Raw genomic sequence first — 27,606 nt, forward strand, 5'->3', positions numbered from 1 at the left:
TAGTCCACATTAAAATTTTTCTTTGCCACAGAAAAAAGAAAAATTATCCTAAACTCCTATCTGTCTTCTCAGGAAACCAGCCTTTGAGACCTAAATGCAGATGGGGTATGAGGAAACACAGCATTAATGTTCATGCAGGATAAGTTTCTAGTCTAAACATCAGAACTATGTAACCTTCCACACACAGATTGGAAATTCCTAGACCAAGTGTGTTTAAAGATACATCCCAAATGAAAGAGTAGCACCTACAGATAAGAGAGAGCAAATAGATTTTAGCATATCTGACAGCCCAGTCCACCAGACGGATTAATTCAAAGTCTGGGTGTTGTACACTCCAGCCATCACAAGGCAATTAAAATGCAGAAGTTCTGCAAGGCAGAAGCTGGATCTGAGCTTCCCTATCTCCTAGGGACATTATTACTTCATGTTAATCATGCCCTTTGGATCTGTCTCATTAGGAGTTTCCATTGCAGGAAAAATGTGTACATTTCTATATTTGCGTGAGGGTTTTCATAAAGGAAGATGAACTGGAGGGTTGAGAGGACTAAAAAGCAGGTCTTAGCAGAACTGTGTGATTTAGCTCTCTTCCTCACAAGGCACAGCAGCATTGTGAATGCTGCCTTATGGAATTGCAGTGCAGCTTCCTGAGACAGATTTTGACAAAGACTTGCTTTTGAGCGAATATGAGCGAGAATAGAGGTTATTTCTAGGCCAAGTTTGCCAGTCACAAATAAACCAATAGCTACAGCTACAGTGACAAAGAAGCCAAGCTCCCTGGGAGACACTGTGCTTTTTCTCCCTTTGTCTGCCAAAGCCAACCAGCAAAAATCCTATGGCCTCACTCCTCCATGCTATTGACTCCTCTGGACCACAGAGAGGGCACTTTGTGGTAAAGGTATACTCCCATTGTGGCTGTTAAGGAGGAAGCATGGGATGGGGTATCAAGTAGCCTGGTTGGTACCACTAAAAACATTTTATGGCAGCTTCAAATCCCATGAGAAGTTTAAGCCATGTCTGAAAGGTTTTAAATGTCCTACCCAATTGTCCTCAGCCAAGTGCAGGATGTCCCAGCAGATACCTAGATTTGAGTAAGGTGAGATGCTGACAGAACACACAGTTGCTGTTGGATTTTGGGAAGACTCATTTCCTTCACCAGACCGCCCCTGGCTGTGGGATTGTTTAACAAATTGGATCAGAAGATATTGCTTCTCTTAAAAATAAGCAAGGTTCTTATTTTCTTCCAAACTTTTTCCCTTATTGACTTTCATTACTGACCATAATCAACACAACTGAGGGCCCTGCATGGTACCAGGGTGTCCCAAAGATTGCATTTCTTTAAATGGATGTATCAAATAATTACTTCCATCACAACAGCCTTTAAAAAAGAATTCTTTCTGGGGGGGGGAAGGGGGGTGCTTCTGACTACAGGATTGCTGTAATTCTTTACAGTAGCAAAACCCTGTACTTTCACTTTGTATCTTTAGCATCACTCTTGTTAAAGGAGACAGAATTAAGATTCTGTCTGTTGAGTAGCTTTTAACTGAATTCATCAACAGATTGGGCATATTTGGTTCTGTGTGTCCCATGAGGCCACTAGGAACTCTGGGCACTAACATCTCTGAGGGCCTGGCAGCAGCCTAAGCAGTAATAGCCTCTTGGATCTGCTGCAGAAATAGTCACCAGTTGCACCAATGTCACTTATTTATGCAGTTCTGTGCCTTCACAATTGTCTGTATGACAGCCAGCTTTTCCTGTGTGAAGTCAGTACCCTCATGTCAGTGCATCCTTTACATATATGTCCTTACTGCAGGAAAACCTGCAGGAAAACCTCCAGGCTTTTTCCTGGGCTGCAAGGGAGGCACCTGCATAAATGTACAAAGTGCGACTTGAACACACTTTTCTCTCCCACTGATATTTGCAATGATCCTCACTGCCATTTTAACACAATTATTAGTGAGGAAATTATCCACCACAGTCCTAATCACCACTGGAGCATGTCAACACAAACAGGTTCATCAGCATTTAGAAAGTATCACTGTGACAAGGCACCAGGGACAAACTGAAACTGTGGAAAAGACAAGCACTGTTGTAGTATCATGCTTTGCAAGCACAAGGTGGGTATCACCTCCTGGCAGTGCTGGGAGAAAGCAAATAGGAATCTTTTTCATTAAAAAGGATATTCAAAGTACTTATGATGCGTCCCAAAGGCAGTAACTGTGCTTACCCATCTGTGATACAGGACAAGTGTATGCCCCCCACAAATTTCCCTGAATTACATCAAAAAGCCTCCATAAACTGTGCAAAAAACTTTGACTTGAAAATATTTGGCAAGCTACAGGTATGAGGAACATTCTTCTCTTCTATGAGTTTGACAATTGTCTGAGGCTACTAGTTTTGCTGGGACTACGAAGTTATTTGGAAGGCAACTATTTCAGCAACAAACCAATGAACATCCCAGGTTGGAAAGCAGGTGTCATATGGAAGCATAATTATCAGATTTCATGCAAAACTAGACACCTGATTAACCCCTTGGCCCAGGCAGGCTGGCTTTGTCAAGGATGGGAGCAGAAGAATACTTGCCTTCTGTTCTGGTGGTTTTCATAATTTTGGTGACAGAATGCTTGCTTAGGCAAGAGAAGAGCCATGTGGCCCTGCATGCTTAGCCTCTGTATTGATAAGACTCCTGACATGACCTAACAGCCACCTCTGAGGGGCCATGAACATGCAAAGTTCCTTATGTTTCTCTCTACATAGAACACAGGTAAATATATAAAAGGCTGTTTGTGTTTGTTGGGTGGAAGTCACTGCCATATTCTGCCATGGTATCCTCCCATAAATGCTCTCCTTGATATTCTATATATGTAAAAACCAAAACAAAACCATAAAAACCACCAAACAATATTATCTGGAACAATTCAGAGCCTTATTAAAATCACTGTGAATCAAATTGCAAAAACAAATGTTTTCCAAATCTGAGATAACAAGGAAACCTCCAGGAGGAGGAGACATATGGTAAGTTTGATATGCTAAAATTTGGACATTTTGAGGTCAAACAAAAATATTTTTGTACTTTTTCACAAACCATAAAACGACTGAAACAAATTCACTTAGACTCTCCTAAGAGATCTTGGTGGACTGCAAGGGGGAAAGACAGATGGAAATAACAGTTTTGGAGGAAAGTCCATCTGGTTTATCAAGATCTGGCATTCTTGCTCCTATAGATATACTTTCTAAATGCAGTCTGGTCTATAACCAAACTGTACTGATGTCCAATGGTTTGAAGGAAAATAAAACAGTCATACAAGAAGAACTATACCCACATATAAAAATACTACAGGAAAATGTAATCATTCCACTTCATGAAGCCTCTGTACCTAGTGACATTTCACTAGGTGAAGTGTCTGCCTAGACATAATATGATGAATGATTAGTAAGTCCCAAACAACATCAGCCCATCTTTTCAAGAATTTGATACAGAGAGAGTTTGAGAATCTGAGAAAATTATTTCACTGGTATAGGAGAGAAAACATAGCCAGAGGATCACAAGACTGAATGTGCTATGGGAAAGCACATTTTGATAGAAGGATATTTTTACCACTTTTTTTGCAGAAGAGTATATGCAGTTCTCTTTTACTGTCTGTAGTGTAAAATGTACCACTCTGGAGCTTTATGGACTTCCTATTTTCAGTCTTAATTAGACTCCTGAAAGAAGGGAGTATTTTACTCTCTTTCCCCCACAAAAACCTAAGAAAACCAATAGTTAGGCTTGCTTAGTAGAGTAGCAAGCAGCCTTCAAGAAAAAAGAAGAGCAGAACAAATCGTCAGTCCCAGAGTAGCAGTTTCTGTTCCCCAAGTAAGGTTGGGAAGAGCACAGTTTCTATCTTCTCTGGAGATGACTTAATTGCTATTCCTCTTTTCCCACACCTCCAACATGCACTCACTACCTCTTCTGCTTCAGCATCCTCCTCCTCTCATCCTGTCCCAAAAGCCAGCTCTCCCTCACCTAGCACTGAGATGAGCCTTTTAAAGCCTAACCCCTGTTCTTCCACGGATGTGTTTTGTGGACACTGACAAGTCCCCTGTCTTTTGACTTGCAGATGAGTACTCAAAGGGGCAGTCATGCTCAGCTGTGTGTCTGTCAGACTACATAGCAATGAGCAGCAGCAAAAGCCAGGGGCCTCATGAGAACAGGGGCAGTCCAGTAATGTTTTCTGCAGAAGAAGGAATACAACAGAATGAAATGTAATCATTTGTGCTGGCAAGCAATTCAGCTGTTGTGCAAATTACCTGTCTGCTAATTTGCTAGTAGTGAAAATTGTAGTTCAAAATGCGGTTATATGTAGTCATTGAAGTGTCTAGAGTAACAGCAGACTTCTGTTATTTTACCCAGTGTATGAGCACAGAAAGAATAGCCTGGTCCTCTGAGGCATGAAAAAGAACAAATTAGAATGAGGATAAAAGAAATAACGCAGATAGTGAACTTGCGGTTGCAGCGGTTTCTCTAATGCAAAGGGCAGATTAGGCCTTTATCAAGGATCTGATTTGCCAGAGAAGAAAAAAAGGAGTTCTGAAGACTCGTTCAGAAAGACAAAGAGTGGGGCTCATTTAAGGCCAATGAGCCCAGTTCTTCACTATCAGAGCTGCTATCCCCAGAGTAACCTAAATAGGAGCATTGCTCATTCGTGCCAGTATGCACACAGTGAAAGGATACGTGAGCCCATGGCATGCAAAAGAGCTCATGGCAAAGGAAATGGAAGAGAGCATCAAAGCAAAAGATCTCTTTGCATCAACACTGGCAAGAGAGCACTGTACATACAATGTAAATACAGGGTCAGCCTCCTGGAGACCTGTGGATATTTTTATTGAATTAAGTCAAAAGCAGCGTGAAAAAGATCAGCAATTCAGTTCTGTGCTTCGTCCAAGAGATGGGGGCAAGCCATGTTTCATGTACCATGTTTCAGTTAGATCTTAGCATGTGTATGCAATAAAGTGAAAAGGAAAAAGGTCAAGAAAGAGCAAGAGACTGGGAAATCTTGACTCTGCAGAGCAGAATCATTCATCAGCTAAGAACTAAACTAGAGAAATGACAAATTTACATGTTACCAAATAGCTCTTGAGTACATAAGAATACATATACAGAGAAAAACAGGAAAGAGGCTCTCCCTGTTGGCCTAATAAGAAGTGCCATTATGCCCCTCTTCAGTGCTGCTGTTCAGTAACACCCATCATGTGGAGGATAATAATGATAAATTTCAGCAAAATGAACTCTGAATTTATTTTTCAAGTGAAATAACCCAGTTTTCTAGAACACTGGTTGGGAGAGTTCATAACTATGCATGAAAATTGTAGTGATTAGATTGAATTTGAAAATGTGCTCAGCAGGGCAACAGCATCCAAATGCCAGGTTGTAAAACTGATCACTTGAGTGCAAATAAATCCCGATTCACCAGGTTCAAGCATTTGAAATCACAAGTCTTTCTGTTCTAACAGTCAGGACCTTCAACATTAATAAATTTAGGATTACTTTTATCACTCTGTTGTGTTGGATATTTTAGGACTCAAATGTTCAACCTCATCTGCCAGTCAAGATTTAGAATATATTTCTATCGGTGTATGAATTTTAGAGATAGAAGAAATTTTAATAATATCAGAGAAACTTGGATTACAAGAAAAATACTAAGTATCTTGAGAGTTCCCAGGAGAGTTGTATTTCAATATCTCTAGATAGCCACAGATAATTAAAAGGTCTTTGATCTCTATGTCTGGGCCCTACTAGTGCTTGAAAATAGCATTCCAAAAAAGTCTTTTAAAAAGTGGTCATAGAAACCATTCTGATTCACGGGATAAGAAAACCGTGAAGGTAAATTGAGGATCCATTTTTGGGGGGGGGGGAAGTTATATATACACAACTACTTCAGAGAGAAATCTGTATTTTAGAGGTGGCAAATAAAGGCATAGCAGAAGATAATTTTTTGTAGTATTCAGATGAAACATTTCATTCCCATGGACTTTTGCATTTTATTTGCTTCAATAAGAGTGTCTTGTCTCCCTCTGCAGAAAAAGCATGTCCCAGCTTGGATACTGGCATGACCTAAACCCTATACATGCATGTGCACACTCTGGCATACTCATCAAGACTTTAGATGAGCATCAATAAGGTTATTAAGTAAACACTAGAAAATACTCATATGGTGTTCCCCATGCAGCATCAATTTAATTTCCCATGTGCTTTCAGTACAATACATTGCTAATTAAATATTTAGGGTGGGGTCTTTTTTGTACAAAATTGTAGTCTCATTCAGTCCATTAGCTAGACTGATGGCCAAAGTGAGTCCTGGGTATGATCTCAGACTCTTGAAGTCTGTGTGTTCTGTATGTGGTTCTGCAGCAGTGTTTCCTGTATGCATGTGTCCCACCACTTCTCCCCCAGACTCCCTCCCACCCCCTCTGCTCTCCTCATGCAGTTCTCCAGCTTGCTCATCTCCTCTCACCAAGGGCTCCCACTACCTCTGCTGCCTGCAAGGCTCCCAGCACAGGAAATGCCCTACTTGCAAACTCGTGGGTGGGTGGGGTCTTCCTGTGCTGCTGAAACCACCTGCACCTGCCTCCAGTCTCTGATCTCTGCATGGAAAATCTTCATCTCTTCTGAGATTAAAACTTTTTCTAGCATTTTCCTAACACAGTTTGTCTCCTCCACTTCCCACACTTGGGATACTCACATGGGATACACACTTCTCCCTCTGTGCTTTATTCACTTCCCTGTTCAATGCTGCTGGGCCCTAACAGAAGAGGAACTGAGATGAGAGCAAAATTCAGAAATTAATAAATGTGACACACGATGAACTGGTACTGGGTTCAGTACTTGGCCAGCTCTCCTTAACAAGGCCACATGGAGAGGGGAAGATACGGTTCAAGTAACAAGTCAGTACCACATGCCAAATTTCAAGTCCACCCTCCAAAATATGAATATATTTGGATTTCTCTATAGAACAGTTAAAGAGACTTTTTAAGCAGAAAAGTGCGTCCTCTAATCCTGTTTCCAAGCATGGAGCAGCCACTCTGGCCATCATAGTTAGAATAAATCATTAAAACAAAAGCAGTATTGAAAACAAAGTATTGAAAATATTTTGTATCCATAATAATAAAATACAGATGTAGAAATGGTAAATACATTATAGTTTAAGAACACAACAAGAAAGATTTCAGCTCAGACAAGGTTTGGCAAAGTCATAAGTAACAAAAAGAAGATTTTTGTTGTAATTGTTACACCAAGGGACTCCAAGTGCAGAAAGCATTACCACAAAACTTTATAATATTATAAACTTCTATCCAGGTTTGAGAAAGGACTGTAAGAGTTGAAATTTAAAAACTAGTTGACTGTGTCTTGTGTCATCTGATAAAACTGTATTCTTGACAGCTGAGTTGCAACCTCAAATATCAATCAAGACAGCAAATCAATAAAATGAACAAAGGTGATTACTCAGGGCTATAATTTCTCAGAAACATGTATTCATGAAATACTATACCAGGAAAATTTAGTGGTAATTCCACTTTGGCTGAAAACTGGCTGACTTCATTATTCTCACAGATACTTGCTATGAGTTTATTAATTTTGAAGCCAATAACTTTAATGACATCTTCTGTTGAGAGGGAGAATTCATTTCCAAACATCTCATAGATGGAGTCTGAAAAGAAATGCAAAAGGAAAGAAAAGCATTGTTTAGCTTTTTCTTACTTTGTCATGTGTCTTTACCTCTTTGAGTGAAAACAGAAATAATATTTAAACCATATGAAATAATACTTATCTTGTGATAATTAGCCTAATTTTCTCTTACCTCCTCAGGGTCATGGGAAAACCATCTTGTGACTTCAATGACCAATCAGCTCTATGTGTACATGGTTCTTAAATGCATGCAAGGAGAACAAGGTCTGAGAAATCTACATTTCCAAATTATTAGACTAGAATACATTGAGGTAGAGCATAGGAGTAGCTGGGTTGTCAGGAGCTGTCTCCTGAAACCAGCAGGCAGTGGAGCTCAGGCACTAAAGGTGGCTCTGCACAGCACAGGGCATAGCATATCCCATAGGAAACAACAGACTACAGCAGGAGACAAAAAACCCACAGACTCTCGAAGGTACCCAGAGAGACGACAGGAGACATCTAAGTGCAGCATTTGAGTTCCCTGTGGTAACAGAAGACCTGAGGAAAGTATTAGAAATTGGAAAACTGGCAAATGAACAATGGCAATCCCTGTCCCATGTTGAAATGAGCATATTGATTCTGACCTGGCAGCAAAAAATTATTTTTCTGTCTGTCATGTTCAGAACTTTGAGAAAAGGAACAAACCATCCAGCCAGGTGTTTCAGCACTTCCTCAGCAAAACCTGGAACTGTATTTTGTCCCACCAAAACCAGTCCTCCCTTCTCCATTCTAGTTGTGGTCAGCCTTTACTGTTTCAGAAGCAGATGCACAGGGAGAAGAATAAAACCAAAAAACTCAAAAGTCAAGTTATGAAGAAGAAGGAAAACTCTTCCTGGTCTCTGCAGGAGATTAGCAGAAGCTTTGGGGCATGGGATCAATTAACTATATATGAAGGCAATGCAGTGAACACATAGTGTTCCATTTGTAGACAGAATTGCATTGGACACAGAACATCAGAAATGTTGACTTTAATACTAGCTTCCATTCTTCTGTGCATTTCCCCCCAAGAACTAACCAAGATCTGTCTGAAGCAATGTCGACATGCCCATTCTGAAATCTCATCTCAAAATTTCATTTCCCTTGTCGTGAGAAACATTGTTCTCATTTCCGCTCCCAATGTATTGGAGAGTGTATTTATTTGCTCTCCCATCAATATTGTTCAGCTACTTAAAATACTTTCTTTCTCATTTCCATTTTTCCCTTCCCCAGAGGGTTGTCAGGGTTAATTTTGCCCTTTGCTTTATCTCCTCTGAGAAGACAGATTTTCCTTCACACAATTGCTCTAAGCCCTTAGTTATATCTTGTTCAGTTTAAAGTCTTCTCTTTTTACTTTTTTTTTTTTTTTTTAACCTAGGTAAGCAGAATGGTATCAGGCAATAAGAAACATTTAAAACTTGACCTCTGGCTACATAGTTGCAATCAATAATTGAGAAGGCCAGTACTGAAGTATCATTATTACTGGCACAACTCCCTTCCTTGAAGAGCAACACTCTTTACAGCTCTCCTTGTAGTTGGTGGGGATGGTGGGGAGAAAAGAAAAAAAAAAACAGCTTACCTTTTTTCTTTTTTCCACCCAGGTGCCACACCAAAAAACCCCAACTCTTAGCTGACTGATCTTCCTGGTGTTCATTCAAAAACAATTGCAGTCCTGAATATAGCCTGGGCTGATAAGCATCTCTTACTGAGTCTGTGATCTATTTGCTAACTCTGCTGCAGCACCTGCAAATGACAAGAGCTTGACTGTCTCCTAGACCTCCAGAGATGTCACTGGGAGCCCAGTCTGAGCGTAACTTATTCTTGTTTTAGCCCAAACCTAGCCAAAGCCTCAACAGACCACCACAAAACAACAGGAGAATGATGGAGAGCAATGCTGAGCAACAGGGTACGTGTGCTCTTTTGTGAATACATGACCAGACAAAGCTATTGGTTGCTTGTGCAATGCTCTCAACAATTGAGATTGACACCAGAAAATCCTCAGCTTCCCTGAAGAAGATGTAGGTTTTTAACCCTCTGGAGAAGGCATCTTGATTGAAAAAATGAAGTAAAAAAGCATCTGGAAGATGCTTTTTACAGGCTGGACAGGACAACATCCCCTGGTTTCCCTTGCTGAGGACCCTATACAGGCTTAAGGTCTCTGCTGTGCTTAGATCCCAAACTCACACAGCAGGCTTCCTGCTGCACACCAGGGTGATGACTAACTCAGAGGTATTCTGGATTATAGTGCCACACAAGTATCAACCAGTGCCAGGTGAAGAAAGGTGCTGTTTAAGCATGCTTTCAACAATTCTGGTACTGAGCAGAATACTAAGAGAGCTGCTGCTCTTTAACAAAAAAGAACAATCTGGTTTTCTTACTGTAAAAATAGTGCATAGTTGTTTGCCCTGTTCAGTCCCTTAGCAATTCAAGACAGACTAACTCAGCTGTCTTGGTGGAAATTGCTACAGCTCCCATCAGGAGACTGGCTGCTGCTAATACAGCTCATGAAATGCTGTGTCTCACTTTTTCAATACTCCAGGTATTTTAATACTCACTTTTTAAATACTCCAGGTATAGTGACTCCACCATTTCCCTGGGCAGCCTGTTCCAGTGCTTCTCTCCAGTTCACTCTTTCAGTGAACATTTTTTTCCCAATATTTGAGATGAGAGTCCCCTGGCACAACTTGAGGCCATTTTCCCTTGCTATGTCACTTGTTGCCTGGGGGAAGAGAACAACCCTCACCTCACCCCAGCCTTCTTTTAGGTAGTTTTAGAGAGCAATAAGGTCTCCTCAGCCTCATCTTCTCCAGGCTTAAATTCCCCAGCTCCCTCAGCTGCTCCTTATAGGATTTCTGTTCAATCCCCTTCACCAGCCCCATTTTATTTCTCTGGGCAGGCTCCAGAACCTCCATGTCTTTCCTGTCATTCTTTCACCACCACTCTCTGGGCTTGGCCATCCAGCCAGTTTTATATCCAGTGATGAGTACACTTGCCCAAACCATGGACTGCCAGCTTTCCCAAGAGAATGATGTGGGAGACTGTGCTAAAGGTTTTCCTGAAGTCTGAATAGGCAACATCCACAGACTTTCCCTCATCCACTAAAATGAGAAGTTAAAGGGCTAAGGCTCTCAAAAAACTGTTATTGAAGAATATTTAATGACTATTTCAATCTATATCTGCAACAGAGTAATTCCACAAAACCCCCCAAGAAAATTAAAATCAAGGGAGGCCATTGTCTTACCATCAAAGAAATAAACACAGGCACATAATCCACTGGCAAACAAAATGCTTTGCAATACCACCAGTAAGGACCATAGGATAGTACTTTTCTTTTGCAGAAGAGAAGTTGGATAGACAGATCATATAACCATGGAGTAATGGAGGTATGCCACAACATTTTCCATCCAAGATATCAGAGACCAACTCTCAACAGCTTATCAATAGTAAAATATATATTACCAGATTTAATTGAAATAGGCCAAGAGGTTGAAAGATTATGAGGATGAAAGGTTGGGTGGATGATTTCTAACTGACTGAGACCATGATTACAGAAGCCTCATTTTTATCAATACTAGGATTTAGAAAAAAAATTAAAAATTAAAATCCGCCAGCCACATTTTTGGGGATACAATTGCACATACAGTATTGATTTTAATTACATATTTGTCTGCAACTAGATTGCTTTGGCCCTGATTTTAGCCCTTACTTGGCAGTTTGCCTGGAATAATACAATGAAGATTACATTCAGACAAGAAAAATGTTACCTAGGCACTTGCAGCAAATATTTGTGCTGGTAAAAGGGAACCAGGGAAAGTGCACAGCTTTCAAAAAGGATAATAAGGTACTTTTTCTTTTAGAAGCCATGATAATCTTAAAAAAATTTGAAAATTCCCACTTCGTGGCAGTGTCACCCTGAGAGATTTTACTTCAGCTGTGTAATGTGGACCCCCTCACACAATATATTGAAAAATAAAATTTTAATTAAATGCACCTTTTTAACATTTATTTGTGGTTGCACAAGAATAACTTTGTTTTTCACACTCAAGTCACAAAGAAAATGTAACTCTTTGAAAACGTAAATCAAATAACCTTGAGAACAGAATGTTTTGAGAAAGATGTATGCAATATAATGCAAAAAAAAACCCCATACAAACATTTTAGCAGAACCCAGAATAAAGCAGCTTATTTACAGTGATCAAACAATGCCCCTGAAGGCTGTAATTAAAGAGCTTGTTGCCTTTGAAAGAACCTTTTCTGAGATGTTACTTTGTTCAATAAAAACCACATTTATATCCTTTCATAAGCTCATCTCTAGTTCGGCAATCTGTGTTATCAACCATCGTGATCAGATCAAAGCAAGTGTCACAATAGGTTCAGTATCTTTTCCCTCCATCTTTCCTAAAACGTTAAGCAGCCACACCACCATCCTCCCTAACATAAGCCCTTTATTTGATTTATTTCCCATTATAGGTACAAGAAGAGCAGTTTTGTATTAAAAACAGCAATATAAAATATAAATACAGTGAATGCCTGGGATAGAGGATATCATTCTTAATGTCAGGGCATCTGACAGTACCACTGAGATAAATATTTTATAATACAAGGTGAAACTAGATAAAATATCTCAGTAGCATGTCCCTTTTTCTTCCCAGCAGCTTGGAGCTCCATTGGTGACTGCTCCCGGAGTGAACGCCTCGCTGACGCTGATAGAAAGGGCTCCCAGTCAGGGCTGGGAGCGAGCAGCAGTAATGCATCACTGGGATGGAACTCCTTTCTGCCAAATGCCTCCGGGCAGTTCAGCATGAAGGGCCAGGGAGAGCGATGCAAACGAGACAAAGGACTTGACTAAGGTGGCACAGAGGATTATTCAGCAGCGGTGAAGCTCAAGCCCAGGCTGGCTGACTCCCAGTCTCAGCCTGTCTGACCCAGGGTGCTGCTAAGCACTTCCAAGTATCTCCCCCCTTTTTTTCTTTTTTTTTTTCTTTTTTTTTCAGCAAAGACCAAGCTTTTTCCTAATGAAACCAAATCACTTTGGAGGCCAAACACTAGGCATTGACTGCCTAGTCCCATGAGTTTGAATCTTTGAGGGAAAATATTTTCTCTTTCATGTCTCAGTAACACTCACTGAATTCATTGCAGCTGGCAGGCTGAGCAGTCTTTGAAAGGAGATCCAAAGAACCAGGAACCTGGCTGCTTAGTGGGGAGATGAAAGATCCCCCTACATCTCCTGAAAGAGTAGAACTTTGTCCCAGTGTCCTTTTCCCAGCGCTCTTTTCTCCACTATTAAGTTGTCATCAGTTGCCCATATGGGTGCTGTCTTCACTATCAGAGGTGACTCTGTTTCAGGGGCTGGTGAAATGGTTCTGCTTTCACGTAAAGGCTCCATGCCCTGCTGCAGCCATTCAGCCAGAATTACAATAGCCCATTCTCCCCTACAACACAGCTCAGCTGAAATCACAGTTTTATTAAGGCTGCTGCAGGCTCTCAAAGTAATATGAAGGGCATAATGGTTCTATAATTAGTGTCAATAAAAAAAGGTATCATTCTTTATGGGCATTATTTGAGGGCTAGCCAATTGTTCAGAGTTTATGCTCTTTGGCAAGAAAAGAGATCTATTTTAAAGTTTTAAGGAGGAGAGTTTTGCTTAATAATTTAAATCATTTTATCCTCTGATTAAGCAGAAGGAAAAGCAAACAATTTCTGATGGGGAGACATTAGGTAGCTTTTTTTTCCCAGTCAAATACTTCCTGAGCACAAAGGATGCTCAGCAGTCTGCTGGATTTCCCCCACTAAACTCAAATAATCCAATGCCTTGTGGAGAAGAGGCTGGAAATCATGCACAATGACAGGCAAAGAAGGCAGCATGACCCAGGTTCTCTCTCTAACCCCAGGCTGTGAGAGTGGCTGCCAACAGGATGAAACACCTGAATGGCTTTTATCCCGCCCTCCCTTCCTAACCCCAGAAGCTGCCCCCACTGAGAGCAGGTGAGCCCAGCTCCCCAGTGCCCCCACAGTGCTCCAGTGGATATGAAGGCATTGTGAATTTGAATGGAAGATTCTTTGTCAAGTGACAGAGCAATTTATTGGTCTTTCAAAAACCTCTTCTCTCTTTAACATGTCCTAAGCAACAAAAATCTCTAGGTTTGATCATTCTGGGACACGAATCTTCCAAAAGACTCTATGCAAGAATGCATCTTACTTAGATCATACCTACTTAGGCTGTGAAGGGTCTGATTTTTGCCAGCATGAAACCATATAAAAACAAAAGCCATTAAGATTTATTATTTGCCGTATAAAGTCAAACTTTAAATGTCAAGTGCTTTAAGCCATTTCAATCATAATGGACTTTAAAAAGAAATTACTTCTGAGGTTTCTGATTTATTACTTTCTTGATAAGTTTATGGCCTTTTTTTTTAATAAATGCATTCTTCTGATTCTCATCTATCTAGAGGCTCACACACTGCATGTGGCAGCAGAGCTTTATGCATGCAGCACCCACTATAGTGGAAAGAGCAAGTAAAACCACAGCTCTCAATGAAACACCTTTGACCTTTTATTTGGGTTTACCCAAATGAGTCAGAATTACTACAGCATTGAAGACAATGCCCGAACCTGATTTTGAACAGCATTAGTCACTGTTATAGTTGGTCATGATTTGTTTAGATTTACTCCTTTTCTTCACAACATTAATTACTTTGCATTTGTTTATTCACATATATGCTCAACAGAAAACTACATTTTGCTGGATGAGGTTTAGGGAGGCTGCTCAAACTGAGTTGTAGGATCAGATCAGAGTGTTGAGCACTTCACAGGGGGCAGTCCAGAACTGGAAACATGTTTAAGCATTTTCCCCTACTGGGATCAGAGCATGATGTCCCTTGTGCCACTTCTGTGCGTCCAAGAGAGCTAACCAGAAACAGTGGACCTGGACAAATGTCATGTTCCTTCATGAACACATCACCAGGTACTTGAAAAAGTTTTCTCACAAAAGCCCTGTAGCTCAGAAGCAGTGTGTGGTCATGGGCTCATGTATCGTGGGATGTTTACCCCAGGATCTTCCCTCCTATGCAATTTAACATATTTGTCCCTTCTTCTTTCCAGAGCCTGAGTGTGTGAAAATTATCTTGGTACTTTTATAGGCTTTTTACAAGTTTGTGGGAAGGGAAACAGGGCCCCTCCTGCTGCAGACCTCCTCCCCCTCACATCCCTGGAGCCCAAGTGCAATGACAGCTGGGGAGCTCTCTGCTACAGGACACCAGCACATTGAGGGAGCTTCAGCAAGACAAGACAAGGAGTTGACCCCTGCATTGAGACAAACCAGGCATTTTGGGTATTCTTCCTACCTCCTGTGCCATCCACGGGAAGGTCCAAAACTGAAAGTCACAGAAAGAAAACCCCCTCAGAGGAGATCCTCAAATCAGCTTCACCCTGAGTGCCAGCCACCCAGGGTCAGATTTTTCTCACTGTGTCTGGATGAGTCATTCCATTGAGAGCAGCAGTATGAATAAAATGAGCAATATTTGACCCAAAAAAGTCAGGGTTTTTTCTCACATCCACTGAAGAACACTTTCTTTCTTGTTTAGAATAAAACAGGCATTTGAAGCAGCTTGAACAAGGGCAAGAGAGTTTCAGTGGTTTGTATTAATAGAGAAAATTTACCAATATGCTCCAACTAGTGACCACAAAAAAGAATCCAAACTATTTGTTACTCTGACTGTACTTAAGGCTCTTGCTCCTACTTGCTCAATCAAGAAGAACAGAAACAACTGTATTCAAAGGAAACCACCCTTCCACTTTTTGATATGTTTATCTATTTTTAAAAAATCTTCTCTATCTTAAAAAAAAAATAAAATTAGTAAGTGAAAGCACTGTACCACAAGTTTCAACAATTTCACAAGCAGTTCTCCCTTGGCATACACTCCACTGAGAATCCACCCAGTAAATGTGGAGAATGATAATAGTTTTTAATGACATTTCAGCTTAAGAAATACAGCCATAATTATTTTCATCAGAGCTGTCTTATGCTCAGCCTCTGTTTAAATTATTTGATGCTTTTTGTAAGAAAAAGTAGTTTCATTAATCCTGAAGGGGCAGTTTGCTTGTTTTATTCATACATATTATAGACTGCATATCCTAGCCTACATCAACTCATTGGCTTATCATACTTGACAAAGGAGAAGGATTTGCTCTCTTTAGCTTGGCTTAGAAACAGTGAAATAGTTCTACCCTAGGTGATAATTTTTGAACTGTTAGTGTTGAGAGATATTTCTTGTCTAAATTAGGATTTGGGGCAGCTGAGTTTGGATAGATAAGGATTCCTTTTGCATTCAGTTTGCCTAGCTACAATAACAACCCTTTTGAACTCTGTTAACAACCCCTTTTGAACTCTGTTGATGATCAGCAGAGCCCATCACTTTCCTGAAATGCTTGCAGAAATGCATGGTGGAAAAATGCCATTTTCCAGTCACAGAAGCAGAGAGAGTGAAACCAAAACTGCAGAGACAGCGAGCGAATGTGGATATGCAGCCAGCAAGAGGAACCATGAGTCATGTTGTTTAGAGTTGACCAAAATGACTTTTGAAATGGAACTATTCACCCAAGGGTTTTGTTTGGCATTGCCTCTCATGCAGCTGTCAGAGAGCACCAAACATCTGTCCAGAGGAGGAATCCCAACCTGTCAAGTCTAAGAATCTTTAGATCCCTTAAGTCTGGAAGGACATTAACCAAGGATGTACTTGTGACCCTACAGTTGCCTCTTTCCAATATTTTCTCCCTGCACAGAGCTGGCATTTTCCTGAATCCCAGAGACTGGAGCACCCCAGCTACAGCATGCTGCCTGCCTGCATACCCAGGCTGCAGAGGCAGAGTGTGCTGGGTTAGAGTTCCCTTCTCCTCAGAGAAGGAGCACAGAGTTTCCTGATGTGTTTCACAGGCCTGCTGTAAAAGAGGGTTTGTCCTGGAACTGCAATTTACACAACACACATGCTGTTCTCAAATAACTGAACTGCAGAGCAGAGATATAAACTCTCTCCACGCTCTGGCAAGTTCCAGCCCCTGAAGAAATGGGGGAATACCATTATTGATATATGTGTTTAGGTGGGGCAAGAATGGGGAGACTGTGGGTGGGCTAATGACAGCAAACACCAACAGAAGATGTGCCTTGAGAGGTTCTTCATTTTTCACAATTAAATTTGGCACTTTTTACTGTTTTGCCAGTGGTTAAATTAAGCCTGCAAAATATTAAATTCAATTACCCATAAAATAATTATATTAGTATTAAAACAGACATAATTTTTGCAACATAAAAATGAAAGCCTACACTTGCATGCTATCTGTAAAAATCAGTGGTCAGACAGTACTTACCTCACTAAGTATCAATATTTACTAAAATGTTCAAAGAAAGATATTTGATCAATCAAACCAGTTCCCAATGGAGTTTCAGCAATTTAATTTTTTAATAACATATTTTAATGAGCTATTAAATTATCATGTACTTCAGTCTGCACTGTAGTTTCTTTCTAATCAGTGCTGATTACCAAGTTATTTGTATCTGGCAGACTTGCTTTCATTTTATAATCATCCTTCCTATTCCCTTCAGAGATTCAACAGTGCAGTCCAGTTTCTGTAGCAAGGACATTCCAACTGCAGAGTCTAAAGCAAATGCCCTGAGAGGCATCCCTGGTATTTGCAGAACTACCATCTCCTTTCATCTGTGTTTCTGTTTTCAAACCAGGGATGACAATAATTTCTCTGCTTCTGTATGGACTTTTGAATATGATTATGAAAAGTATTTTGGAAGAACTCAGAGCTCTTACTAACAACCCATGTTTCTGACCCTGCAAAGTGTCAGACAGTGGCAGGTGATGGCTGCAGGTTGTGTCTGCTCTGACTATGCAGCCCCACACAGCTGGAGCCAAAGCAGAATAGAAACATGGAAGTGTGAACAAGCACCTCCAACCTTGACTGTTCTGGCTAGAGGCAAACTGGTAAACCAACCCCAAAGTCCAAGTGCAGCATGAAAATCATTGCTATCATTCAAGGAAAATGCTTTCCTCTTCTTCATGCCCAGAACAGAGAGGTAAACAGCAACAGAACTTCCTGAAAAAGGTGTCTAAAACATAGTATTGACTACCAACAGCAAAAGTTCAATTGCCCAGAGCTTTTTTAGCTGAAAGTATTCCATGTGGAAGCAGGGTCTATAAAGTCATGTCCATTTGCAATTTGGGGAACTACAGTTAAATACATCACATTCCAGTAGTACCAGCAGAAACATAATTTTTTTATAGGCCAGTAGAGAGACTAATGGTAGAATGAGTGCACACAGCATATGTTTTCTACTTGCTCTCCACTGGGAACAGTAGCAGGCAGGCTTGGGTCTGAAAGGAGAGACCTAGATTATATTTGGTGTAACATGGATAAAGAAGCAGAATGGATTCTTTCAGAGATGTTACCTTGTCAAAGGCAAGTAAATTCCCACTCTCTCCTTGGAGCTTGACTTTGCAGCTTCTAATAAAAATACCTCACCCCATGGAAAACATTCATCCTCACAAAGCATTAAACTTTTCCTGCTTCCAGAGGTACTGAAAATCTGTAAGGCTAGTTTGCAAGTCCTATATTTACAAAATCATTAGACCTAAGTGCAGTGTGGGGAAAATGCTGCTTCCAACAGAGTAAATGGAGAGTTTCATCCCCACAGCACACAGAGCAGCAGAGAAGAGCAATGAATCAATTACACCATGTTATCTTATTATCTTCTACTCGCTGTAGCCTTGTTTGGTTGGCTGCTACAGCTTTGAGGTGACAGCTCTAGTGGATGTAATAGACCATTATTTACTCCTTTAGCCATTCTATCTACCTGCCTATGCTATGTTAAGAAACCTTGCCCGTTTTGGGGGGGTTCTGAAGAGGGGAATATACATTAACATTTACATATACAAAAATTCTTCCTATTTAGAATTCTTACACAGGAAAATTAAGTACCCCAGGTGATTGATCAATTTCAAATGATCACATATAATGCTTTAACAATTGATCTTCTCCCTTACTATCTGCAGGTTGTGCTGAGAAGTGTTACAGATTCCTATGAAATCCCATTCCACAAAAGCACTTAGCTGACCAGGCTGACTGTGTAGCCATTTGGGAGCTATTACAATCAGTGCACAAATGTTCAGATTTGGTCCCAGCAGCCAGAGCAATAAACCCATGTTCCCTGCTGACAGACCTGCCATTACCCACGCTGTGATTGCTGGTGGACTGCATGGGGTAAGAGAGATCAGAAAGGTTGGTGCAGGGGCAGAGGGAGATGCCTGAAGAAGGACTAAAGAGTGGTTGTCCTAATGGAAACTTGAAGTGCTCAAAGTGGCCCGTTCTCCTGTTTAGCAATATAACAGGAGTTACTCCAGACTCTCTTTGAAGCACCAGTCTTTCAACAGAAAATGTAACATAAATCATAATGCAATCACAGAACAATGTGTTCACCCCAGCTGCCAGGTACAGAAGGAAGGAAAATATTCAGGAAAAATCTGACACAGACAGAGAGCTCAGGGAAGGAGGGAGAGAAAGGGAATGAGGGCCTGGCCTAAGAAGACCTTTTGTAGCCCTAGATCCTGCAAACCTATCCTGGACCAAGTGTCTTGAGCATCTCAGTCTTCCTCTGAAGCAAGGAAGGAGAGGAACCCACAGAAGTCTACTGCAGGACATCAGTATTCCTAGGTATTGCAAGTATTTTTTGGGATATGATGGCTGTGAGGGCAAGGAGCCAAGCAGAATAGATCAGTCTTGCTTGTTGTATAAACAAGAGACTCGTGCGTGGCTGTCGGTGCTGCAGCTGCTGCGCTGGTGGGACACAGAAGAGAACAGCTGAGAAGCCACCAGGAGCAGAGGACAGGAAGAGGTAGTGCTGCTGAAGACAAAAAAACAACTGGAGCAGTACAAGGGCTGTCACTTTTTAATGCTAATATTCTCAGGAGCACATACCAACCCCTCCCAAGGCTAATCAACAGCTAATAGACTTTTTCTTTCACATGTGAGGAATTGCTGCAGAGTGGTCTGTGTGCTTACTTACTAGTGTTTTTCTCCTCAGGAAAAGTGAAGGGTTTAGACAGCATATAGAATCACAAACTGAGATACTCTGGCTACAAAAATGTACTGGTATAAGTTTTACCATCCATAAGCAGTAGGATGCAGACTGCAGGAACACAGAAACCTGCAGACAGCTGGGCGACCATCATTTTATCATAGCATTTTATATATATACATATATATATATATAGTTTAAAAGATAAAACTTGAACAGGTCACATAGCAAAGTTCAGAATAACTGTATTTTCAAAAGTTTCTGGTTATTTTAGCTAAGTTTATTTCCCAGAACGCTTTTTCTGTATATCAGTATTATTCATAGGTAGTTTCCAGGGGAGCCAAGATGTGCAGTCAGGAGCACATGGACAGTACTCTACCATCACAAATTCAGTATGCCCTTTCCCATTTCCTTTCTGCTCAAAGAGGCTGTCGTCATGGAGGGAAAAATCACCCACTCTGGCCACAGCTACTGATTGCCAATCAGACTCTGGCCACCTCCTCTCTCCTGCTATGGTGCAGCATGGAAATACTTAGATTGATGTGAAGATAGATGTTGTGGATCCCAAAGCGGGTGTTTGGCTGAAGCTGAAAGAGACTTCAGTTCATTTCATGAAACCCTCTTTGTTTTATTAATTGAAGCCAAGGATTTCCCTCTCAGTGGCATGGAAATAACTTTTTCTAGACTGATACATGGGCTTGACATGACATCTTCACTATCACTGAACAAAGTCCATGCCGAAACCAAGAGCAGATTTTTCCTTCTAATGCAAGTCTCTTCGACACAACCTTTCAAGTGTGTTTTGTGCACAAGCAGAACACTATAAACATCATAAAAATAGATCTGCATCATGTAAACCCAGTAAAATATTACCCCTGTGTTGCTCCTGTCCAGTTCATACCAACTCCTTTGCATCGTTGCACACTTGAAGTGCCCCCAAATACAGGACAGAATTTCAGGAAAATCTTATGATCCTTCATGGTCACTTTCCAGACTCCCTGCTTCTTTATTTCTGAGACAGAAGACACCTCTCCACAGCAGCTCCAGAAGCCCAAGGTGAGTTAATAAATTAACCTCTGTGAGGTGATTTGCAGTTGCTGGGTTGATGGTTCTGTGTAAGTGCAAAGCAAATTCGTGTCTTATTCCAGTACTCTTTCCAGGATAGGATAAGGACTAACTAGTCTCTTTTTCATTGCCAGTGAGAAGACCGAATGCACGCTGCACTAAAGGCATTTCCAAAGGCATTCTTTGGAAACATGCATTCTTCATGGGGAAGAATGCATTCTTCGTGGGAAACTGCTAGGAGACAGCTCCATGAGCATCCTTCCTATGCCTCCCCCCTCATTCTACACTCCAGTCTGAAGGGGACCTGATGTCAAATACAGGCTTGCAAAGCTCTGCCAGAAAACATTCGATGCTCACCTTGACAATAGATGCCTGACTGGATTTGGAGGACCCTGGGAAGGGCTCTGTGGTCCAGAGAATGAATGAACTTCTGCAGGGTAGAGGCCATGGTCCGCAGCACTGTAGCATGTGGGTTTGGCACGTAAACACCAGTGAGAAGCTCTCAAGGCAGCAACACTCTCAGCCTGGTGCATGCTGTGCTCGGAAACTCCACAGCAGAGGGGAGGAGTGGCATGGGGACGTACTTCTGCTTCCTTCCCTCTGCGGCTGCCTCCTCCCATAGGTGCAGCTGGAGCGGGGTGAGGCAGCTGGTGGTCCCATCAGCTGTTTCTGGCTCCCACACCCACCAAGAGTCTGTGCCAGGCTGGGAGACGTGGGAGGTTGCTGTGGGTACTGGGCTCCAAAGGGGAAATGGAGTTCTGGAACAAAATTTCATCGGTGATAGTTATGGACACTGTGAAAAGAAGATACTGAACATCAGCCCTGCCTAGAGTGGGAAAAAACCCACCATATCTGGGTGGGGTGTTGTTGGTTTGTTGGATTTTTTCCCCCCTCTTGGAACACAGCAAAATAGTTTGGTGTTTGTTCACTTCAAAACTTCAAACAGCCCTTGAAGAAAAGAGATGATGCTCTCTGCTGTCCTAAATATTTTATCTGGATTTAAGATATACAAACAGAATACAAATTACTTCATCCTCTAAAAAGACATTTAAACACAATATTGTTATGCAAAACAGTCAACATTTTCTTATGCCACCAATGATTTGTGGAAATTTGATTTTGAGATGCTTCAGCTGGAAAGGAATTCTAAGAGACAGTACCAGGTGAAAATCAGACTGCACTGGTTACAAACCCCCAGCACTGATCCCAGCTCTGCCAATCTGAGCTTGATCAAACACTATTTCAGTAGGACTCTTCTGAAGAACAAGGCCATAGCAAATTCACAGCAGACTCAGATCATGAGGAAAACTGATGTGACTGTGATTTCATGTTTTTTTTGTACGGCTCTCCTGTCTCCCTGAGGGGTCAGGGAAAGTAGAAAGCATGACATTGTGCCAAAATAGTGAGCAAGATAATCAACCATTTATTTTCAAAAAGCTCGCTGGCTTCATTTCCTCTATATATAGCATTTTGCAGGAGACAATATTATTCACATATTAAAAACTTTACAATTAAAACTCTCAAATTCTTAAAGGGCACTGGCCTTTGAGGTGCTGAGCTACCTACAGAGTCTGAAAAGTTTATTAACTTGGGCTTAACAAATATTTCTCTAGAGGATGTGAAATATATTTCATAAGTAGGGAGTGTCCAGGTGTGGAACCCACTCTTGCTGGTCATTAGTTCTGCAGGTGCTACAGGGAAGAGGAGTAACTGGGCTTTGAATCTAGGAGTAAAAGCCAACCTAGAGAACATGCACAACCAAAAACTCATCAACTATTTTAATACAATACATTACTTGTTCTCCCCTCCCAAGGAAACATATTTGAAATAACGCAAATGTAATTTGGGAGAGAATGGAGAAATCACATGTATTCAGTGGTAATCAAAAGACCCATATACTAAAAAGCTGGTTCTTACAAGCACAAAGCTGTGAAATGTGTGAGTGGTTTCAGTTATTTCAGTGGGACGTCTTTGTATTTTTAAGATTTTGTGTGCAACTCTAGAAATTGAAGGCCAGCTTTCTTGCTCCCAAGGCTGTCAGGTATTGTGCAATGCCAGCAGCTGGGCTTTACCTGTACACATTGTTTTGATCGATGGATAAAGAGCCCCTAAGGCCATTTCTATAGTTCCTCAATTCACTTGTATTTGGCTCTTCACTTTGGTAAGACTGCCAGGAACAACACCACAAAAAGAACATTTAACATGGATGGCAAACACATATACAAATTAATAAATGTTTTTGAAATTGCTTGAATCCAGCAAAGCAAATGCATTAACAGACATGGATTTCACACAAGAAAAATTCAGAACAAAACCTGTTTCACGTTGCTGAATCCAGCAGCCCAACAGCAAGCAAAAGGCAACTGCAACTCTGCTCCCATGGCCAACAAGCAGGATGTGTTTCCAATCAGCACAGACAGACAGACATTTACAGCACCCATACAGATAAATACACTGCCAGACAAACCACAGCAAGCCCCAATGGCCTCTCCTGTCCCCCTTTCTGGCTGATTGATGTATTAGTGGGAAATACACACGTATGTATTTATGTAGTGGGGATCCCTCCAGCAGTTGAACTTAGGCACAGTCCGCGCTGATCCTGCTGCCACTGGGATGTGCAAGCAGTTCTGGAGGCCCAGAGCCTCTGTAATGTGCCTGGGAATACCCTGGAAATACCTCTGGAGTTCCTCAATCCACTGTTATTCCTCTGTGCTTCTGTGTGTGTGTGCAGAAGCCAGCCTTCATCACATAACCTAACAAAATCAACTATCTTAGATGCAAGGAAGGAACTAGAAATGCGCTTGTCTGAAATTGCAGTTTAAATCAGGAATGCTCCCCACTGGTCATTTTTTATCAGAAGAGTCCCCAGATCTGCTAACACAGAGACTGGTAAATGAGAGTCACTGACCTGTTCTCCCAAATGCTCTGCAGGAGATTTTCCAGTTTGATGTGTAAGGCCAAGTGCAGAGAAAAATAACTTGCTGTCTCCAAACAATCCTTGATGTTTAGGAGTGAGAGATCATCAGATTGCCATCACGGACTGCTGGTAACAAGGGATCCTTTGGGGAGGTGTTCATATTGCAGACTAAATTCTTAGGAGGATCTCAACTAAGAAAAATTCCTTTTTTTTTTGTCCAAGTTTCAATATTGAAAATTAGAACAAGCTGCTGAAAAAAATGTATATATACTATACCAGGAGGAGGCAATATCTGACCCCGTTCTTCCCATACAGAAAGAACAGAGATCACAAACCTCTCCTTACCCCTGCTTCAGTTCTAAGTTATGGCATTCTTCACAAAGAGCCTGTCTCAGTGTTACCTCTGCCCCCTGGGAACCTGCAGGTACAGTCAGCTTGGCCACTCCATCTCTACTGCCAGCCACGGGGTGAAGGTCAAGCTGCACAGCCAAACCTACAACAGCCAAAGTGACCATGAGTCCTCATGCAGCCACGGTGTTGGTGGCTCCAGCTGCTCTGGAAGGTGCACACAAACAGGGACCCATGTCTCCCCAGGTGGAAAAGCCCTGCTTATTCCCCAAGGGGATGGCCAAGGACCAGATGTAGGGGAATGTGACAGAAAAATAGTTCTGAAAAATTCAGAAGGATGGACACATAGGCAAAACACAGAAGTCTCAAAACTATGTCCAGGAATATTTTTCTACCTAGCTGATGGGTTTAATTATTGTTTTTCAGAAAGTCAGTAAAATGTTCAAAGTTTCAGAAGATAATTTCTAAACCTGTGAAGATTTGTATTATTTTTTGAGCTCAGCCCATTTGTTAGATAAATGTAGCCATTAGTTGAGCTGGTCGAAACATTAAAACGGAAACTTTAAAACAATCCCATAAATATGAAAATAAGCATTATATCTACAGGAATATATACACCATTTATTGAATTTATAAACATAAGGGAAATGTATTTGATATTTGATATAGCTGGCAGAACAGTAATTTCAAAGAGGAAAATGCTTTAGGGGAACTCAGAACAGTCAGGATGTGGGAGACAGGTGTGAGTGAGGTTTGTACGGAATGACTGCACTATCTTTTGAATCAAATTCAAGATACTGCAGGAAATTCAATACACTTGCATATTTTTTTCATTATAAGGTTGTCATGGTTTAGGAATTATATTCTTCAATTTAGTACTCCCAGTAAAAAAACCGTGATGCTTCCCCTCCCTGTTCTCCAATTGGAGGCAAAGAAGGCAAAGTTCACAGGCTGAGATAAGAACAATATACTGGAAATTACAATGAGATAAGAAAATGGATAGTAACAACTACAAAATTAATAATGAAAGTACACAAAAGAGACAGTGATTCACATGTAAAAATGCACGGAGCCTGAGACAATAAACAATACCAGATGCCATGATTTTTTTGACCAGAGGGAGCCCCTTCTCCTTGGAAGCAGTGGTCCCTTTTCCCCTCCCCTGGAAATCATGTGAGGTGTTACAGAATAAACCCAGTGTCCTGGCCATGGCCCTTATGGCTGCCTTAAAAAATTGAACGCTATCCTGGCCAAAACCAGGAAGAAGGCGAACACTCCTCCTGTCATTAAAAATAGAGTCAGACTAAGCTGTAAGGAATTCTCCCTGACACAGGTGCATTGAGCTGAGAAATAATCTCCCAAGGGAACAGAGGACTCCTGGACTGTTTAAGCCTTGAATAAATAAATAAAGGACTCTATGATACCATCTAGAACAATTCTGACAAAGAAAGGGAGACAGGTCATCTATTCCTATGGGTAGTGAGCTGTATTGTTACCCTTCATTTTTAGGAATCTACTGTCTCAATACATAAGTTAGCTGAACAGTATTATATTTAACTGCTCCAGAGGTGAACTGAGCATTAAAAGAAGCTGCAGAGACTTTCAGGAGCTGTGGTCTTCCTCTGCTAACCCACACCGTTTCTGATAAGATCAATCAAGCTTCATACAACCCACCCAAGAAGCTCAAAACTGAATTGACAGCTGTGCCCTTCCAATGGCCCTTGTGATGTAAGGTGATGGTCTCAGCTTGAACAAGCTGTCCCCAGTGTGAGAAAAAAATCTAATCCCTATGATGGCACACATGGATTATTCACAGAGAGACAGAGACTGAATTGGCTGAAACATGAACTGTTGGAACACAAGTTACAATATGATTGGTGGGTCTTTGTGTAAAAGCTTTTTCTGACCCTTCAGTATGGATAGGTGGATAGGATTTATTGCCCAATAAAGCCAAAGGTGATCAGCTCATAGGCACTGAAATAATTCTATCCAAAGAAACCTAACTTTTTTAGCCTAACATTTAGGTTACTTATCCTCCAGCACCTGCAACAATTGCTTCTAACTTTACCTGAAAATATAAAGCTCTCACTGCTCAGAATATTTCACTGACCCCAGAGAACTTGTTTTTTTTTTTCTTTTTTTCTTTTTTTTTTTTAACATTCTTTCTTCTATTGACAGCTGCTGCTCACACTCCCCCTAAGATGAGTCAGTTTGGGTAGAGGACTTTTCGAATCTGCAGAGGCAGATCTTGTTGGAAATTAAAATTAAGAGCTACACTAAAAAGCAAGGATCATTACCCACAGAATTTTATACTGCTTTACCATCAGTTGAAGTCCACAGATAGAGATAAAATCTGCCTTTCTAAAAATACAATCTTGCTCTGCTCCAAGCTTTTGCACTTGGTATAAAAATTATTGTGATAAAATCGTAACACCTTCACAAAGCAGGTGGTCACCCTTGTGAATTGTGGTGGCTCCTGGCTCTAAAATCTCAGAATATTTTAGTGCCCTGTGATTTTATTTTGAGCTTTCCTTTACATTTTCAGGAGCTACATTTTGGGTTCTTTGACATTTCCTTACAATTTAACGGAGAGATCTTAGACATGCTCTTCGTATGAAATTTAAATGGCTTAGCGGGTATGAACAAAAGGTTGTCAGTAAAAGCTCTTGAGCCCACCAGGTTTTTTGTCAATGTTTGACTCCAGTGAACAGTCTGTTGAAGAACCAGGACCCCCCAGTGGTTTCAAAAGAATTGAAGCACATGTACACACATTACATTGTGAAAAATAGTAAGGTTTTGGCTGACTTTTTATGGAGTGAACAACAATAACCTGTGGGTGTTTTCAACATTTTATTGAGCAATTCTGTACCTGCCAGAGTCAGAAAGATATTTTCATTGATTTTAATAGAAGTTGGAGTAGATTCTTAGTAAGAAGGAGTTATGGCTTTCAGCTGGTTGTGACTTCACGTAGAAGCAGCTTGCTTATAACGGCATTTCAAGTTACAGTCCTGTGAAGAATATTGACATGAAGTTCTCCAAAGTTTCTTCAACAAAGAGTAATAGCTCCGTATACACCAGCAAATTATAGAAAATACGTCTCCTTAAATCTCTCCCCAGCTGTTGGTAAGTGTGATAAGAATCATGGTCTTAATGAATGCATTTGAAGTGTTAGCACCATGTACGTATTGAACACTCAACCCCCTGAAAGGTTCCAGGGCTGCGAAGGCAGACAGTTCTACCAATGCTTTGTTCAGCCACAGAGGAAAAAAAAGACACTATTTGAGATTTCTAAGCTCTGTGCTAGTATAGACTCAAAGCTAAAAATAGCCTTGGGACTATAGAGTCTCAAGCAAAATATTCTCTCACCTCTCACAGGTATTAATGCTAGCTATCTTTATAAATGTATGAAGATGATTGATACTGAAGTGTTTCTAAAGCATTTTGAAGATAAAGCAAATGCAAATGTTTAATGCAGTAGGAGTCCCAATACAAAGGAACACCTGCCAAAATGAGCCATCTAGG

The 27,606-nt window shown here is 41.0% G+C and overlaps 1 protein-coding gene across 1 annotated transcript in view; it reads right to left on the bottom strand.

Annotated features, from left to right (window-relative positions):
• THEMIS (thymocyte selection associated) overlaps positions 1 to 21,267 on the bottom strand; it is a gene marked incomplete at both ends in the record, with an annotated part of 71,790 nt that extends 50,523 nt beyond the window's left edge. Inside the window, 2 exons of the mRNA XM_084202497.1 lie at positions 7,527 to 7,685; positions 21,177 to 21,267. Coding sequence (XP_084058623.1) covers positions 7,527 to 7,685; positions 21,177 to 21,267 — 250 coding nt within the window. The remainder of the gene's footprint in view (positions 1 to 7,526; positions 7,686 to 21,176) is intronic.
• Positions 21,268 to 27,606: the final 6,339 nt, after the last annotated feature.

The sequence above is a fragment of the Fringilla coelebs genome, assembly GCF_963513975.1.
Source record: "Fringilla coelebs genome assembly, chromosome: 3".
In the NCBI taxonomy this organism is placed as follows: Eukaryota; Metazoa; Chordata; class Aves; order Passeriformes; family Fringillidae; genus Fringilla; species Fringilla coelebs.